Source organism: Maniola jurtina, chromosome 25 (genome assembly GCF_905333055.1).
Source record: "Maniola jurtina chromosome 25, ilManJurt1.1, whole genome shotgun sequence".
In the NCBI taxonomy this organism is placed as follows: Eukaryota; Metazoa; Arthropoda; class Insecta; order Lepidoptera; family Nymphalidae; genus Maniola; species Maniola jurtina.
This window is the reverse complement of record NC_060053.1, coordinates 3008311-3025819: the sequence shown is the minus strand read 5'-3', so window position 1 is coordinate 3025819 and position 17509 is coordinate 3008311. Positions and strand designations below refer to the sequence as shown.

General features: G+C 38.1%; 1 protein-coding gene across 1 annotated transcript in view; it reads left to right on the top strand.

Annotated features, from left to right (window-relative positions):
- The window catches only part of LOC123877972, a 180409-nt gene that overhangs the window by 84947 nt on the left and 77953 nt on the right, over positions 1–17509 (top strand). Inside the window, exon 2 of the mRNA XM_045924921.1 lies at positions 14640–14995. Coding sequence (XP_045780877.1) covers positions 14905–14995 — 91 coding nt within the window. The 5' untranslated portion in view covers positions 14640–14904. The remainder of the gene's footprint in view (positions 1–14639; positions 14996–17509) is intronic.

The following is a 17509-nucleotide window of genomic DNA, read 5'->3' as shown; positions in this document are numbered from 1 at the left end:
CTATTGAGTAAAAAAGTATTGAGCAATTTTTTGGCCATTATGTGTGAAAAGATTGTAAAAGTTTAACCATTTTCGTCTCAAACGGAAATAGTCGTCCCCAGCGAGTATATTATAAGAATCTTCTCACTAGTTCAGAACTTTACATATATTTAGATCACTATTTTTAACCCCCGACCCAAAAAGAGGGGTGTTATAAGTTTGACGTAAGTATCTGTGTATCTGTCTGTGGCATCGTAGCGCCTAAACGAATGAACCGATTTTAATTTAGTTTTTTTTTTGTTTAAAAGGTGGCTTGATCGAGAGTGTTCTTAGCTATGATCCAAGAAAATCGGTTCAGCCGTTTGAAAGTTATCAGCTCTTTTCTAGTTAATGTAACCTTCACGTGTCGGGGGTGTTATAAATTTTTAATTTACACTTGTTGGCTAACTACTGCAAGGATATTTGGGAAGACTAATTATAAGTTAGCATTGAAGTTAAGGTACTTATAAATAATTAGTCTCCCTTGGACATAATATGCTTGAAATTGGTATCCTGAAAATAAAACACGTAGAAGGAGAAAAGAGACCCTTTGTGTCGCCAAAGTTATCAAAAAAAAAAAATCCTTAGTGCATTCTAAACAAATCTCTTGGTCCATTTGCAGACTGTGCATAGTCTGTCAGTCAGTTAGTCATGCAACTGTTTTATATTTATAGATATACCTACCTAATATACCTACCTATTGAACATTTTACGACCTCCCTGGCGTAGTAGTAAGCGCTGTGGTCTTATTAGTGGGAGGCCCCGGGTTCGAATGCCGACAGGGATTTGGAATTTTGTAATTTCTAAATCTCTGGTCTGATCTGGTAGGAGGCTTCGGCCGTGGCTAGTTACTACCCTACCGGCAAAGCCGTACCGCCAAGTGATTTAGCGTGGTGGTACGATGCCGTGTAGACAGGGGTAAGTATGGGTTGTAATAACTGCCATACAGGGGTATAGCCCGCTTCAACCTAAGACTCTATCATCACTTACCACCAGATGAGATGGCAGTCAATGACTAACTTGTATCTGAATTAAAAAAAAATAAGAATTTTACGTTACAAAGCTCATTGAGTGGCTAACTGTACGTGAGGAAATGTTCAAAGATCCCGGAAAACTTCGAGTCACTGTCTCAATGATAGTCATTATTGGATATAGGGGTGCCACTTGAACCGTCCGTCGCAGACGTTTATTGCATCAGCTTAGGAGTAACCAGGTAGCTTTATTAGGGTTGCGCTTCTTACGCGCTTCTCCATACAAACGTATTACCTTACGCATATTATTCTACCTATAAAATAGGTTTAAATATGGAAGTCGCTGTGTACGCTCGCAGTCGTGTCTTCGTACGACTACCATAGACCCAACGACTTCTATATTAATTACAGATTCTAACGGTCGCCGTCGACTAAACTAACACCCGTATTCACAAACGTTACTATGAGGTCTCATAGTGCGCTCGAACGCACAGTGTCCGTTCCACCAATCAGATGACTGTATCACGTCAATTTACAATGATCTGATTGGTGGATCCTACACTATGCGTTCGAGCGCACTGTGAGACCTCATAGTAACGTTTGTGAATACGGCCGTAAGTCGCCGGGCTAATCGAACGTGCGCACATTGACTTGACTCAGACTTAAGACACTGTTAAAACGAGACAGCGTTATACTGCTGGCATAAATCTGTCTCGTTTTAACTGAAACTTAAGTCTAAGCAAAGTCAAAGTGCGATCTATAGATTTCAACCTAAGACTATCAAATATTCCAGACGTGTCTAACGGAAAGATTTAAAAAAAAAAGTTAAAAAGTGGCATTTTCTAGTCTAGTCCAACATTGGTTCTCAAATTAAGTTTTTCATACCGTTGTTGACGTAGGAAAACGATCCGAAATACACTTACTTGGTAACTATCCTACGGAAAACTTTAAACGAGTCAGCGTCTCAACGATATTGGATGCCCCTTGAATCGTCTGACGTTTATTGCAACTTGAGATAGTAAAAGTCGTTGGCTCCTTGATGGGACTTACGTTGTGCCACTATGCTTTAGTTATACCAGGCCAAATTCCGTTGGTCATATAACTCGAGAAATATACCTACAGCGGTACGACTCCTCGTCTCGGTTCCTGTGTAAGTCTTATCTCATAAGAGAGAGACAGAGAGAGAGAGAGGGGAGAAAGTTATTTTAAATTATTTTTTAATTTACTCACTGTTGTGACTGTGGCGTCACCCGGGTCACAGCTGAAAATCAGCGTCCTGCATATGATGCAGGACATAATGCTGAGCTGTACACCCATTTGGGGTGGTGTCACAGATGAAAATGTATATTTGTATACTTTGTTTTTATCTGTGACACCAACAACAAATAAATACATTTTCTTTCTTTCTTTCTTTCATATAAGAGATAAGATTTTACGATTTCAACAATCAATCAATCAATTACACATGCAATTGGTAGTGGAATAAATGTCGTGAAACTTATTTCATAATGTAAATTTCGCTTTATACCGAGTATAAAATGTTATGAGTGCTCAGATTTTAAGTCACTGCCGTCGCGCGTTGTGTGTAACCAAGGCTTTATTCATCTCGAGAGTAGTAAAGTCGTTGGCTCCTCGATGGAACTTCTTACGTTTCGCTTTAATTGAGCGTACTCTGTTATACTGGGTATAAAATAAAATGAGTGAATGTTGGTTTTAAGTCACTGCCGTAGCGCGTTGTGTGTGACCAACGCTTTATTTCATCACGAGAGTAGTAAAGTCGTTGGCTCCTCGATGGAACTTCTTACGTTTCGCTTTAATTGAGCGTACTCTGTTATACTGGGTATAAAATAAAATGAGTGAATGTTGGTTTTAAGTCACTGCTGTGACGCGTTGTGTGTAACCAAGGCTTTATTCATCTCGAGATAGTAAAGTCGTTGGCTCCTCGATGGAACTTCTTACGTTTCGCTTTAAGTTGAGCGTTCGTTGTTATACCGGGTATAAAACGTTATGAGTGCAGCTCGGATTTTATACCCTACCGGATTGAGTGATTTGGTTTTTATTAGTTGTTTGCATGTCAGTCTTATTGATGCATCCTTGCTGTTGTGATGTATGGCCTTGTTTTTGAAGAAACCAAGTCCTAGTCAGACTCTCGCAGCGGGATTTTCGTACTCGGGTATTTTCCGATATTTTGCACGATAAATCAAAAACTATTATGAATAAAAATAAATAAAAATCTGTTTTAGAATGTACAGGTAAAGCCCTTTAATATTATACCCCACTTGGTATAGTTATCTTACTTTGAAAATACTAATTATTTGTACATGCACAAATGTTAATTTTTTTTGCAATGTAACCACAAATTAACGGTTTTCGGATTTTTCATTATTTGTGCTATAAAACCTACCTACCTGCTAAATTTCATGATTCTACGTCAACGGCAAGAATTCGATAGGTTTTCTTATTGGTTTGACAGACAGACAACAAAGTGATCCTATAAGGGTTCTTTTTTCGTTTGGAGGTACGGAACTCTAAAATGTGTTGTATTAATAGAGAATAATGTCAAGTAGGGCTTTACTGGGTTGGGTTGGGCGTCGTTAAGGTGTGCGATGCTCACGGACCATTTGCGAAACGTGTCAAGTGTCCAATCGATTCCCTATCGAGGACTTAACGCCTCTATAATCTACCCACGGAGAGAAGTTATTATAGGGCTCTCTCTCTGTTACGTAATCCCATATAAATGACAGAGACAAAAAACTCAGTGGGCGTTAACCATTTTGAGTTACCAACCAATCATGTCCTTCTTTTTACCCGACTACGGCAAAGCCGAAAGAAAGGGTTATGATTTTATTAGTTAAATCTATAGTTTAAAAAGGTTAACAAACTTAAACTAACGGATGTGGATTTTATGAATTTCGGAAGACCCTCTATTTAACAATTCCTTAGAAATAATTTATTTATGATATAGGCCGCATCACCCCAATCACACTATCACACTAATATTATTAAGGCGAAAGTTTGTGTGTATGTGTGTTTGTATGTGTGTGTGTATGTTTGTTACTCCTTCTCGATTTGAGTGAAATTTGGAATGGAGACAGATAATATCCTAAATTAGCACATAGGCTACTTTTTATCCCAGAAAATCAAAGAGTTCCCACGGGATTTCGAAAAACCTAAATCCACGCGGGCGAAGTCGCGGGCATCGGCTAGTTGTAGATAAACTTGCCGTACAAACACAAGATAACGATAGTGACAAATGGCCAAGTATTTCCGTTAATTTAGGGGTGGTAAACATTAATAAGCGCATGGTGCCAAATCTTAAAATATGCCACTAGGTCAAGTGCGGGTTGTTTGAAGGCTTTAATCTCAAATGGTAATAATAGAGAAGTGCGTGTCGCTAAGTGGCGATAAGTAAGTTAGGGTAGCTATGCTAGTAAAAGGAATTCTTATCGTAAACTAAAAGCAAGAATTATTAGAAACTAGCCGATGCCCGCGACGTCGCCCGCGTGGATTTAGGTTTTCCGAAATCCCGTGGGAACTCTTTGATTTTCCGGGATAAAAAGTAGCCTATGTGCTAATCCAGGATATTATTTATCTCCATTCCACAGCCAAATCCGTCAAGTAGTTTTTGCGTGAAGGAGTAACAAACACACCCACACACACACACACACACTAACATACACACATACACGCAAACTTTCGCCTTTATAATATTAGTTTTAGGTATTTTTTTTCTCTCTCGTCTGGCTTTACAAAGATTAGCCAATGTCAAGTTTGTAGTTATTTGTAACAAGTTAGTTAAACTACATAAATATGGACCCCGTCTGTGCCGGCGCTCGCCGACACACGCACGGCACCCCCTTAGAGCGCTTTCCAGTCAGTTTTAACAAAAAAAACACTTCAAAAGGCAGAGCACGCCCGCGAGCTAACACCAACACAGACGAAGTCCGTTCTAGGTATATTGTCATTACCTACTAAATATTAATATTAACAATTTTCATTTTTTTTATTAGTATAATTGTGTCTAATTAAGTTGTTTATAATATACATGATGTCATTAAGTTTCTTTTTTGATAATAATTCATAATATTAGGTATGTCATTATAAATGTCATCGTGTCGTGTCATTTCATGTGAGCAAAGCTGGGGCAGGTCAGGTAGTTTCATTATCATCATTATCAACCGATATCATGTCCACAGCTGGACATACGCCTCTTGTAGGGACTCCCACACGCCACAGCCTAGCCGCCTGAATTCAGCGACTTTTTTTTTTAAAGAATATTAGCCATGCTTATCATGACTAATACTCCCCTTTCCCCTCCAATTAAGCGTCAAGCTTGTGCCAGGAGTGGATACGACAGTAGTGCAACGGGTGGGGTTTGAACCGCCGACCTTTCGGAATTCAGTCCGCTCCTCAACCGTTGAGCTATCGAGGCTCAAACTTTATTATGACAGTAAATTCTATAGCGCAAGGAATACACACTGGGGCATACAATAACGTTGAGATATATTCTCAAGTTTCATTAGCGAACCCCAAAGTAGAGCATGGATCTAAGCCAAATAGGCGCAAGTGAATATAATATAAATATCACGGTCCTCCATTTTTAGGGTTCCGTAACTCATAAAGCTAAATTCTTATGTCAGTCTTCGGGATGTAAGTTATCTCTGTACCTTTTGTCGAAATAGGTTGAGTTGAGTGGCGTGCACAGGTTTATAGCTAGGGTAGGCATAAAGTAGTTGCCTAATTACTGGCGGTCACGATGAAAAATGAGCATTGAACTATTTCAGTCAGGGTAAGCAGCGCTTTTATGCCTCTATGAACTGCACGCCGCTGGTTGAGTAGATTGGGTGGCAAAAAGAAGTAGTCAGACTCACTTTGACTATTTCAGTCTACAGCCTTATACTTGCTTATCTGGAACTACAAGCAACGCAGTGATTCTATCCAAACTCTTTGACCTGGTTCCTCCTTCACCATTCTACCATCGTACTGCAAGCCATCATCAAGGTCTGCCTTCGTACGTAGTTGTCCTCGGACAAGTACAAAGCGATTTGCTTCCTCGTTTCTAATCCGCAGCGCTAGAATATGGAACGCCCTTCCGGCATCAGTTTTCCCTTCCACTTTTAATATGGGTACCTTCAAGTCAAGAGTGAATAGGCAACTTCTAGGCAAGCGCGCTCATCTTAGGCTGCATCACTTGCAAGCAGGTCTGATTGGAGCCAAGCGCTAGTCTATAAAAAAAAAAAAGATACGACGTGGCAACGCGTCAAATCATATACGCATCCCATACATATGGGAACATAGCGTTTATAATATAATAAGATTTTTACTTCTTCCACCACTTAAGTATTAGCTCGGGAGGTCTAGTCTAGAGTCTAACTAGGGAGGTCCCGGGTTCGATTACCGGCAGGGGTTTGGAATTTGATACTTCCTAAATTTCTGGTCTGGTCTGGTAGGAGGCTTCGGTCGTGGCTAGTTACCACCCTACCGGCAAAGCTGTTCCGTAAAGTGATTTAGCGTTCCGGTACGATGCCGTGTGGAAACCAAAGGGGTAGTTATGGGTTTAATAAAAACTGCCATACCCCTTCCGGGTTAGGAAGTGATCTAGGCTACACTGGATACGGACCTAATTCACATGGACGACGCGACGTCACGGGCAAAAGCTAGTTTTGATATACGGTTGAAATTGGTATCTTGGTACTCAGTAATATTTAAAAAACCCCCGACACAAAAACCTCTATAAGAAAACAAGAAAAGAGCTGATAACTTTCAAACGGCTGGACTGATTTTCTTCGATTATAGAAGAACGCTCTCGATCAAGTCACCTTCCAATCAAAAAAAAAACAAAATTAAAATCGGTTCATTAGTTTAGGAGCTACGATGCCACAGACTACACAGATACATACGTCAAACTTATAACACCCCTCTTTTTGGGTCGGGGATTAAAAAACACGCAAGAAAACTCTGGAATCTTTAGGTTTTTCTAGGATAAATGTATGGATAGACAAACACTCTCTCAATCAAGTGGTAGATATGATTTTATTATTTCTCTTTTTTTTTTTTTTAGAATTACTTTTTTTTTTATTGAAAATATTACAATAAAACTTAAAGCTAGCCTTATCTAATTACTATACAAATCATAAATCATGCCCGCGTGGAATGGTGCCAAGAATACTGGCTGCATTTCCGCGTTGGCCAGCCAGGCTGATCCGTTGCGCAAAAAATGAGCCAGCCCTTCTGTCACCCGATGAGGCTATTAAACGCGGTATTAATTATTTCTCTTGGTTTACGTATTTCACGCATAATTTATACATTTCACATACGCAAAAATCTTGTGATGAAATGTAAAAATGTAGCCACAATTCATTTTCCCTCTAAATCCCCATACAAATTTGTCTTTTTTTGTCGTGTGATGTGCCGTTACTTAGAGCCTCGGTAACGTAGCATTCAAGTTACCTATAGACCAAGAGTCATCATTTAAATATAAACAAGTGTAAATTAAAAATTTATATCACCCCCGACAAGTGAAGGTTACGGTAACTAGAAAAGAGCTGATAACTTTCAAACGGCTGAACCGATTTTCTTGGATTATAGCTAAGAACACTCTCGATCGGCTACCTTTCAAACAAAAAAAAACTAAATTAAAATCGGTTCATTAGTTTAGGAGCTACGATGCCACAGACAGATACACAGATATGTACACAGATACACACGTCAAACTTATAACACCCCTCTTTTTGGGTCGGGGGTTAAAAAATGAAAAGCTTACTGACTGACTGACTGAACTATCAATGCACAGCTCAAACTACTGGACGGATCGGGCTGAGGTATGCAGATAGCTATTAATTATGACATAGACATCCGCAAAGGATTTTTGAAAATTCTATCTCCTGCTAGCTGTCGGGGCGTGGAAAACTAGCGGTCACTTCGATTTGAGGTGGAGCTGTGCGTGTGTTGTGTGGAAGCGGTGTGTGTTGTGTGGAAGCGGTGTGTGTGTTGTGTGGAAGCGGTGTGTGTGTTGTGTGGAAGCGGTGTGTGTTGTGTGGAAGCGGTGTCGTGTAAATGAGTCTAAGTCTTTAGTCGTAACTTATGAATGTGTAGGTACCTAAGGCAGAATGTGAAAAAATTGGTTACGTGACCAAATGTCTGAATATAAATATATTGAAAATATATTCACTCCTAGATTCAAAGATTCAGCAGTAACCTAATGAGACAGTAACAATAAAATAATATGTTGATGTTATGAATATGTAGGAAATTCCGCCGTCAGCTCTTACACTATCACTTTGCTTGATAGGCCCCGTAACATTTGTATGTAAATGCGGGCGTAACAACATATCAAGGGTAAAATACGGTAAGGATCTAAAGCCTTTGACACACAAAAGGCGAAAGAATACATGATAGGATTTCATACAGAAGGCGCGAGTATGTTGTAAGATTTTCAATACAAAAAATTTGTCGATCTCCCTAGCGCAGTGATACAGCGCTATAGTCTTATTAGTTGGAGTCTGGTGGGAGGCTTCGGCCGTGGCTAGTTACCACTCTACCGGCAAAACGGTGCCGTTACGGTACGATGCCATGTAGAAACCAATGGGGTGTGGTTTTAGCAAAAACTGCCATATTCCTTCCAAGTTAGCTAACTTCCATCTTAGACTGCATCATCACTTACAACCAGGTGAAATCGCAGTCAAGGGTTAACTTGTATCTTAATAAGAATTTAGAGCACATCGGTAATGGCGTTACACAGCATCCCTTTATAGGTATAACGCACACTGACGGAGCCTGCACTGATTCTTATAGTTCTTTGTATTATCACACTGCGTCTGTTTGCGATGGTCCTAACACTCCTTTGTATTCTAAGAGCCGCATCGTGTGTGTGCAGACCTTAAGAATCTAAAAGCTTGAATGGTTATGTGATTGATACCAAAAAAGTCCCATTTCGACTTTATTAAGAGAAAAACGTTCTAGTATTTCGGAGGCAATAAATTTTTATCTACTCTCTTTTTAGTGTGTGAAAGTTGTTAGCACTTTACCCTAGTTTTTTGACTGTTGAATGAAAATTGGAAGGAAACTATTATATTAAAAATTCTCTTCTGAAGTCCACTTCTTTTATATAAAAATGTTCTGACTGTCTTTTTATCGTGTCGTACCGTATTGTATGTTATTTAGTAAATTAAATTAAATTGCTTTCTTAAGGCAACTTTGGGGTCTCTAAGAATTTCAATTTCGGCCCCGTACCAACGTTGGGAGACCCCCATTACCTATTAAATTCAATTCAATTCAATTCAATTCAAAATGTTAGTTACCGGGCAGCGTTACAGGAAGGGTTCCGTACTATTCGTACCTATAAGAAATAACACTTATTCATGGCGGCCATTTTGTAATACTTAATTAAGTATTAATTTATTATTTGTTGTTATAGCAGCAATAAAAATACACATTCTGTGAAAATTTCAACTCTCTATCTGTTACGGTTCACGAGCTACAGCCCGCTGACAGACAGACATACGGACGGACAGCGGAGCGGAGGCTCAGTAATAGGGTTCCGTTGGCACCCTTCGAGTACAAAACCGTAATAAGGTTCTTTAACCTAGATTGCAGGTTTAGAACTAACTAGCTTTTTATAACAAGCGTAAATTAAAAATTTATAACACCCCCGACAAGTGAAGGTTACAGTAACTAGAAAAGAGCTAATAACTTTCAAACGGCTGAACCAATTTTCATGGATTATAGCTAAGAACATTCTCAATCAAGCCACCTTTAAAAAAAAAAAACTAAGTTAAAATCGGTTCATTAGTTTAGGAGCTACGATGCCACAGATATGAGATACACACGTCAAACTTATAACACCCCTCTTTTTGGGTCGGGGGTTAAAAACCAGCTTTTTATGTTTTTAATAAACGCTCATTTTCGTTAAAAATGTTTCCCCCAAGATAAGATAAGAAATGATCCCGCAGCAAATGAATCTCCAAGATGAAGTGGATGCCTTGGTATAGAATGGCGTATGAATTATTTATGAGTCCAATATTTTCTGTCTGGGTCAAGCATACTCGATCTACTGTTGATCTTGTTTTCAGATACGAGGAAAAAATTATATCTAAGTTTTGCAATTTTGAGATGATCTTTTTAGGAAAATATTAAAGGTAGCTTCTTTTGTTTTTGGTTGACTTATAGATTCGTCCAGTCTGTCTGTACATCTGTCTGTAGGTTAAGGCCCACTTGCTTAAGGACAGTTAAACTAATTTAGCAAAAATTTGTAATACTGACTCTTTTTACCCGACTGCGGCAGACAAAAGGAAGGGTTATGATTTTAGCACTCTATGTATGTGTGTATGTATGGTATGTATGTATGGTATGTATGTATGGATGTATGTATGTCTGTGGGTATGTATGTTTGTATCCAGATTCTGTGTGTTCCACCGTAGCGCCTTAACTACTTGGCCGATTTTGATGAATTAGGTGTCAATCGATTCGTCGTAAAAGTCCGGGTGACAAAGGCTACACTTTATACGAAATAAATTGACCTAACGAATGTTACATGAAAAAAAGTGGGGTCTCCAAATTTTTTTGCTGTTGTATCGAGTGGGGTGTCAAATGAAAGAGGAGAAAATTCTGAGTTCATAAATATAAACGTACTACAACATTAAAATAAACCAAGCGACAGAAAAACAATTTTTCGGGTTTTAGTTTTCAACTTTATCTTGTTTACTCAACTTTATATCTTTTATACTCGTGCATCACACTGATATTATAAAGGCGAAAGTTTGTATGTGTGTGTGTGTGTGTGTGTGTGTGTGTGTATGTTTGTTACTCCTTCACGTAAAAACCACTGGACGGATTTGGTTGAAATTCGGAATGGAGATAGATAATATCCTGGATTAGCACATAGGCTACTTTTTATCCCGGAAAATCAAAGAGATCCCACGGGATTTCGAAAAACCTAAATCCACGCGGACAAAGTCGCGGGCGTCAGCTAGTGTATTATACAACTCTCTTATAATATAATCTATCTGATTAAAAGCTTGAATAATATTATTATAAGTAGATACCTACAATAAAAGGAGAAAGCTTAATCATGTCTAAATTCAAAGTAAACATCGTAAAATCATTCGAATTGAGCAACAGCCGCTTACTAAATTCGAAAAGGAGATCACAATGGATGCACATAATAAACCTCTTTTGAGGTCCATAACCTACATCAGTTTATGGGCAAATGCACAATCGGACCACCCACTCGTGGGTTAATTTATTATATCAGAACACAAATAAATGTCACAGAGCCACTCAAATTAAGCTGTGTCTCGCGTTTGAAAAATAAGAAAATAAAATATAAGATTGCTCTATTACTTGCTGGCAACAAGTTTCTTTATCGTTCAGACTTCAAAATGAATTGGTAGTCGGAGCCAGATGGAAGAGGTACTTTTATAAAGAAATTGACAATACTTTTTTTTAATAAAGAAAATATTACAATAAAACTTAAAGCTAGCCTTACCTAATTACTATACAAATCATGCCCGCGTGGAATGGTGCCAAGAATACTGGCTGCATTTCCGCACTGGACAGCCAGGCTGTTCCGTTGCGCAAAAAATGAGCCAGCTCTTCTGTCACCCGAATACTTTTGTCAGTACTGTGATGGTGATTGGAAAATCCTTTTGATCAAATTCAAATTCAAAATATTTTTATTCAATTAGACTTTTACAAGTACTTTTGAATCGTCAAGAGCATGTACCACTGGTTCGGAATACCTTTCCTACCGAGAAGAACCAGCAAGAAACTCGGCGGTTGCTCCTCCTCCATCCTCCAATCCTCCGTGCAGCCGTTTACTTGCTAAAAATTAGCTAAGCTCAATTAATTTGTGAGTTATCGCTAAAAACATGGGAATTGATACATACAAAAAATCTAAAAATTTGTTAACAGCCTTGGCTCTACGTAGCATTCTTTTTTGAAAACTCTTCATTTGACATACCACGATCCATACGATCTGATAAAAAGTAGCCTATGTCAATTTCCGGAATGCTAACCAGCTCTGTACCTTTCATATAAATCGGTTAAACGAGTAGTCCTTTAAGAATCCCGTGGGAACTGTTTGATTTTCCGGGATAAAAAGTAACCCATGTCCTTCCCCGGGATGTACACTAACTCTGTACCAAACCTAAAAATCGATTCAACTGTTTGGCCGTAAAAAGCTAGCATACAGACAGACACACTTTCGCATTTATAATATTAGTATGGATATTTTTATGAGACCACATGATTTTGTATGGAAATCGCTGAGGCATCGCCGCAGTCGGGTAAGAATTATCTAGACTTGTCTGAAAAACAAAGTTTGCTGCTGAAAACAGGGCTCTAAGTGCCAATTTCAAACTTGTGTCTCCATAACTTTTTTCGGTAGCTCCGAAGATTATAATAACTTCCTAAGTCCAGCTTTTCAGTGCTCGGATAAGCGGATTATTCGGCCATCTTTAACGAGCCAGTTCTTGTCACAATTTTTCTCGCTCAGCCGAAAAATATTTTCTTACTTAATTCGACCGTGACTTTGCGAGATTGCCCCGACTTAGACGTCTTCTTAAAAAGCGAAATTAATCTCGTATGATAATGCAGACACGTCAGCATTCTGTCATATTATATTTTTTGGAAATTAAAATCTTCGTTACATTGGGTTCCGTACCTCAAAAGAAACCCTTGTAGGATCACTTCGTTGTCTGTTGGTCGGTCTGTCAAGAAACCTATAGGGTACTTTCCGTTGACCTAGAATCATAAAACTTAGCAGGTAGGTAGGTCTTATAGCATACGTAAAGCAAAAAATCCTAAAATCTTAATTTTATGGTTACATCACATAAAAACACGGGCTAAAAATGCCTTGGTTGACACCACTTTCATAAGGAATGCAATTAGTGCAAATGCCGCGTAAAATATCTACAGACTTCATTAGTTTCATTAGTTTTATGAGGTCCAAATGCATTCCTGTCGTTCTGTAATAGCGAACTGTCGTTTGGACCATGTCAAGTCCGATCAATTGCAGCACTCAGTTCTGTAATGAGCCTATTTGAGTTCAATCAACACTGTTCGGATGCATTTGCAGCTGTTGCAATTACTATTTTATGGTTATTGCACTTGAATACGTTCTGTCGTACCTACTTATATATTCTGGAAAATACAATTTTCCTTGAAGTCATTATCATCACCCCAAACCATCACCGGTTCTTTTCTCAGAATGAGAAGGGGTTTGGCCTGATTTCATGCGGGGTGATTCGCTTACTCATGCTCATTTGACATTGGTTGGTTCTACATTGCTGCTTCACTGAGTGATATCAAAATAATTTTCGTGGAAAACCTTCAATGGATTAAAAATTAAAAATACATGTCAAATGAGCTCGATGGCTATCATTCAGTGTTGAAAACACTGAGTTAGCAAATCACCCCGCCTGGTCAAGTGCGAATTTGCAGACTTTTTGTACGTTTGAGAACTTTATGGGGAGCACTCAGACATGCAGGTTTCCTAACGATATTTTCCTTCACCGTTAAAACAAGTGATATTTAATCCTTTAGTCCGTGCCCATAATTAACCTCCGACCCAAAAAGAGAGGTGTTATAAGTTTGATGTGTGTATCTGTGTATCTGTCTGTGGCATCATAGCTCCTAAACTAATCAACCGATTTTAATTTAGTTTTTTTTGTTTGAAAGGTGGTTTGATCGAGAGTGTTCTTTGCTATAATCCAAGAGAATCGGTTCAGCCGTTTGAAAGTTATCAGCTCATTTCTAGTTACTGTAACCTTCACTTGTCGTACATTTAGTTGTGTAGTAGTGTTGTACATTTAGATATACCCTGAATTAAAACATAGGTTACTTTTCATTCCGGAAAATCAAACGTTCCCGCGAGATTTAAAACAACCAATATCCACGTGCGACCTATATCAAGTCGTGGTTCTAATCGATACTAATATTATAGAGAAGTAAAGTTAGTAAGTTTGTTTGTAGGGGGTAATCTCTAGAACTACTGAACCAATTTTGGAAATTCTTTCACAGTAGAAAGCTACGTTATTCCTGACATAGGCTATATTTTCCAAAAAATTAGAGATCCCTACGAAAATTGTGACAAGCTGCCCGTGCGAAACCGAAGCAGATCGCTAGTCTAGTTATAAAGTAGTACAAGTTATCTCTTGTAGTAAATAAAAAAAAGTTGAAACTAATTAGAACAATCAGAGCTAGATTAGAACGACTTTCCCCCTAGCTTTCTTGTCTTTTAAATAATCCCGTAATTAAGTATACCATAAATGGATGTTGTTATCTGATTTAATTAACAACTCTTGATAGGAATGTTACAATCCAGTACATTTTATTACAAGTAATTTAAAAAGTTATCAAAAACCCTAACTTATAAAATCCGCTATTTGATTTTTTAAGAATTTTAGGTACCCAGTGACATTCGCGTCACCAATAAGCTTGCATTCCGGAAATTATTGACATAGGTAACTTTTCATTCCGGAAAATCAAAGATTTCCCACGGGATTTTTAAAAAGGGGGACGAAATCGGGGACTTTATCTAGTAATTAAAATAATGCTAAGTAATTGCATGTGGGTATAATTTTATAAAAAGCGCGCTTTCCTATGAAAACATGCGAGAATTTTTAATAATATATTTTTTGTTTGTTCCAGATTCCGACTCGAGTGCTTTGAACAGACTACAATGATGAAAAAACTTCAATACATTCTAGTATTTGTAAAAGCTCTCGTGACTAGTGGTGGGCGATAGAGTTATCGATAAAAAATAATTGTATCGTAAATTCTGTAGCAAAAATGTTCTGGCAGTGCGGGGGTTGATCAAAAAAATTCAAGGAAAATGTTGTAAAAGTTGTGCTGTGTTCGGATAGTGTTGGGGTTAAATATGTTTATCGATAATTTATAGAATCGTTTGTGAACAATGGTGTGTGTTCCGTGTTTTGTGTTAAGAGTGTTTGTGTCACTCATGTGTTGTGTTCTAAGCCGACAAGAAGTTCTCATTGAGGAATCATGTAAGTATTAATGATTATCCACACTTTCACACTATAATATTATAAAGGCGAAAGTTCGTATGTGTGTGTGTATGTTTGTTACTCCTTCACGCAAAAACTACTTGACGGATTTGGCTGAAATTTGGACTGGAGATAGATAATATCCTGGATTAGCACAGCACTTTTTATCCCGGAGAATCAAAGAGTTCCCACGGGATTTCGAAAAACCTAAGTCCACGCGGGCGATTTCGCGGGCATCGGCTAGTTTATAGAATAAAATAGAAGATATTAATTTTATTGACACAAAATTAAATTAAAAAATAATAAATAAACAGGTAGACAAGCAAATTTTGTTAGATAGAATAATACACTAGTTTTCATCAAAATACTTAAATAGGAATTATGCTAAAGGAACAGTAGAAATGGGAGAGGTTGTAAATTCGTGTTTTAAAACAAAACAAACCCCATTGAGTGGGATAAATAGAATAAATAATAGCACAGCTGGAACTCCTCATTTCCATAAAGTAGGGTAAAATATATATTATAATTCCGTACAACAATGCCCGCATCCGTGGCCTAATTGAATACCCCGGGGTATCCTGGAGTGCCGTTTTAATCATATAAATGAAGCACTTCCATTTATAATTGGGGAATTTGATAGTCATGCTTACACGTACCTAGTGTTAATGTAATTAATTGTGCTGATATTGGGTAATGGGGCGGTATCTTTATTAATAACCATTACTTACTAGGCGAAGATTTTGTAAGGGAATATGTAATCCAATTTTTAACAAACCTTGCTAGCCTTGTGGTTAAGACGTACGGCTCCTATTCGGGAGGTCGGGACCTCTAATTTTTGGAAACATCATGACCCTTGACCTCCGTGGTCTTTAACCTCGCTCTTACGGTGAAATAAAACATCATTAGTAAACCTTCATGTCTTAGAGTTCTACATAATGTTCTCAAAGGTGTGTGAAGTCTGTCAATTCGCACTTGGCCAATGTGTGGAAGACTACGGCCAAAACCTTTTCATTCTGATAAGTTAGGCTGAAATCTATAAAGCGCACTCTGACTTTGCTCTGACTTGCTCTGACTTAAGATTGAGTTAAAACGAGACAGATTTATGTGAGAGATATAGGCTCTGTCTCGTTTTAACTCTGTCTTAAGTCTAAGCAAAGGCAGAGCGCGCTCTATAGATCTCACCCTTAGAGTTACTTGCCCGGGATCGAACACCCGATCTCCCAAATAAGAGACATCTTAACCACAGCTTTAAAAAAAAAAAGAATATTAGCCATGCTAAATACTCCCCTTTACCCTCCAATTAAGCGTAAGGCTAGTGCCAGGAGTGGGTACGACAATAGTGTGGGATTTGAACCGCCGACCTATCGGAATTCAGTCCGCTCCTCAAACGTTGAGCTATCGAGGCTCTAAAGATCTAAATATTAGCAAAAATTCCAAAAGCCTTGTAAAAGAATTTTTTGAATTTTAGTTACATCAATCCATCACGATACTTCAGTCCAGCGTGAAGAATTTTTTATCGGATGGGAAAACATCGGAATTTGGGAATTTTTCCATCCAACTTGAATTCTATTTTTTTAAATCAACGCAGGTGCTACAGATCGGTTTTAGTCCGGATTGTTATTTTTAGGGTCCCGTATCTCCAGAGATAATAAGGAACCCTTATACACTTCGTCGTCTGTCTGTCTGTCTGTCAAGACTCGTCAAGGGAATCAAAACCTAAACCTAGAATCATGAAAGGCAGATATCAATCTCTTATAGCACAAATAAAGGAAAAAATGCGTATACCATGAATTGTTGGTTACATCACAAAAAAAGTGTTATTTCTTATACTACATATAATATGGTAGGCATATCTTATTTTTATACCCGGCTATTTATTGTTTAATATGAACTGTTTTAATGGATGTGAACTTACCGTTGAAGACAGTTGTGGTTTGTGTGTTTTGTGTGTGTGTTACCTGTTGTTTTGTTACTGTGTGTCTCCAAAATAAAACTAAAATAAAATAAAATAAAAATGGCACGGAACCTTATGTGTGCGTATTCAACTCGCACTTGAGCGGTTTTTTATTGAATACAAATTGAAAAAAATAGGTTTAGTGCTTTGATATCTAGCTATTTACTGTTACAGGTACCTATACTACTGACTAAAATCGTACTTTTGACATGACATTTGACACATAAAGTTAAAATGGCGCGTGAGAACTCATTTTTAAACCCCGACCCAAAAAGAGGGGTGTTATAAGTTTGACGTGTGTATCTGTGTATCTGTCTGTGGCATCGTAGCTCCTAAACTTATGAACTGATTTTAATTTGTTTTTTTTTTGTTTGAAAGGTGGCTTGATCGAGAGTGTTCTTAGATATAGTCGAAGAAAATCGGTTCAGCTGCAGCCGTTTGAAAGTTATCAGCTCTTTTCTAGTTACTGTAACCTTCACTTGTCGGGGGTGTTATAACATTTGTTATAACGCATTATAACCTACCTTTGATTCACGTCGCCCCATGCCTAATGACAGATG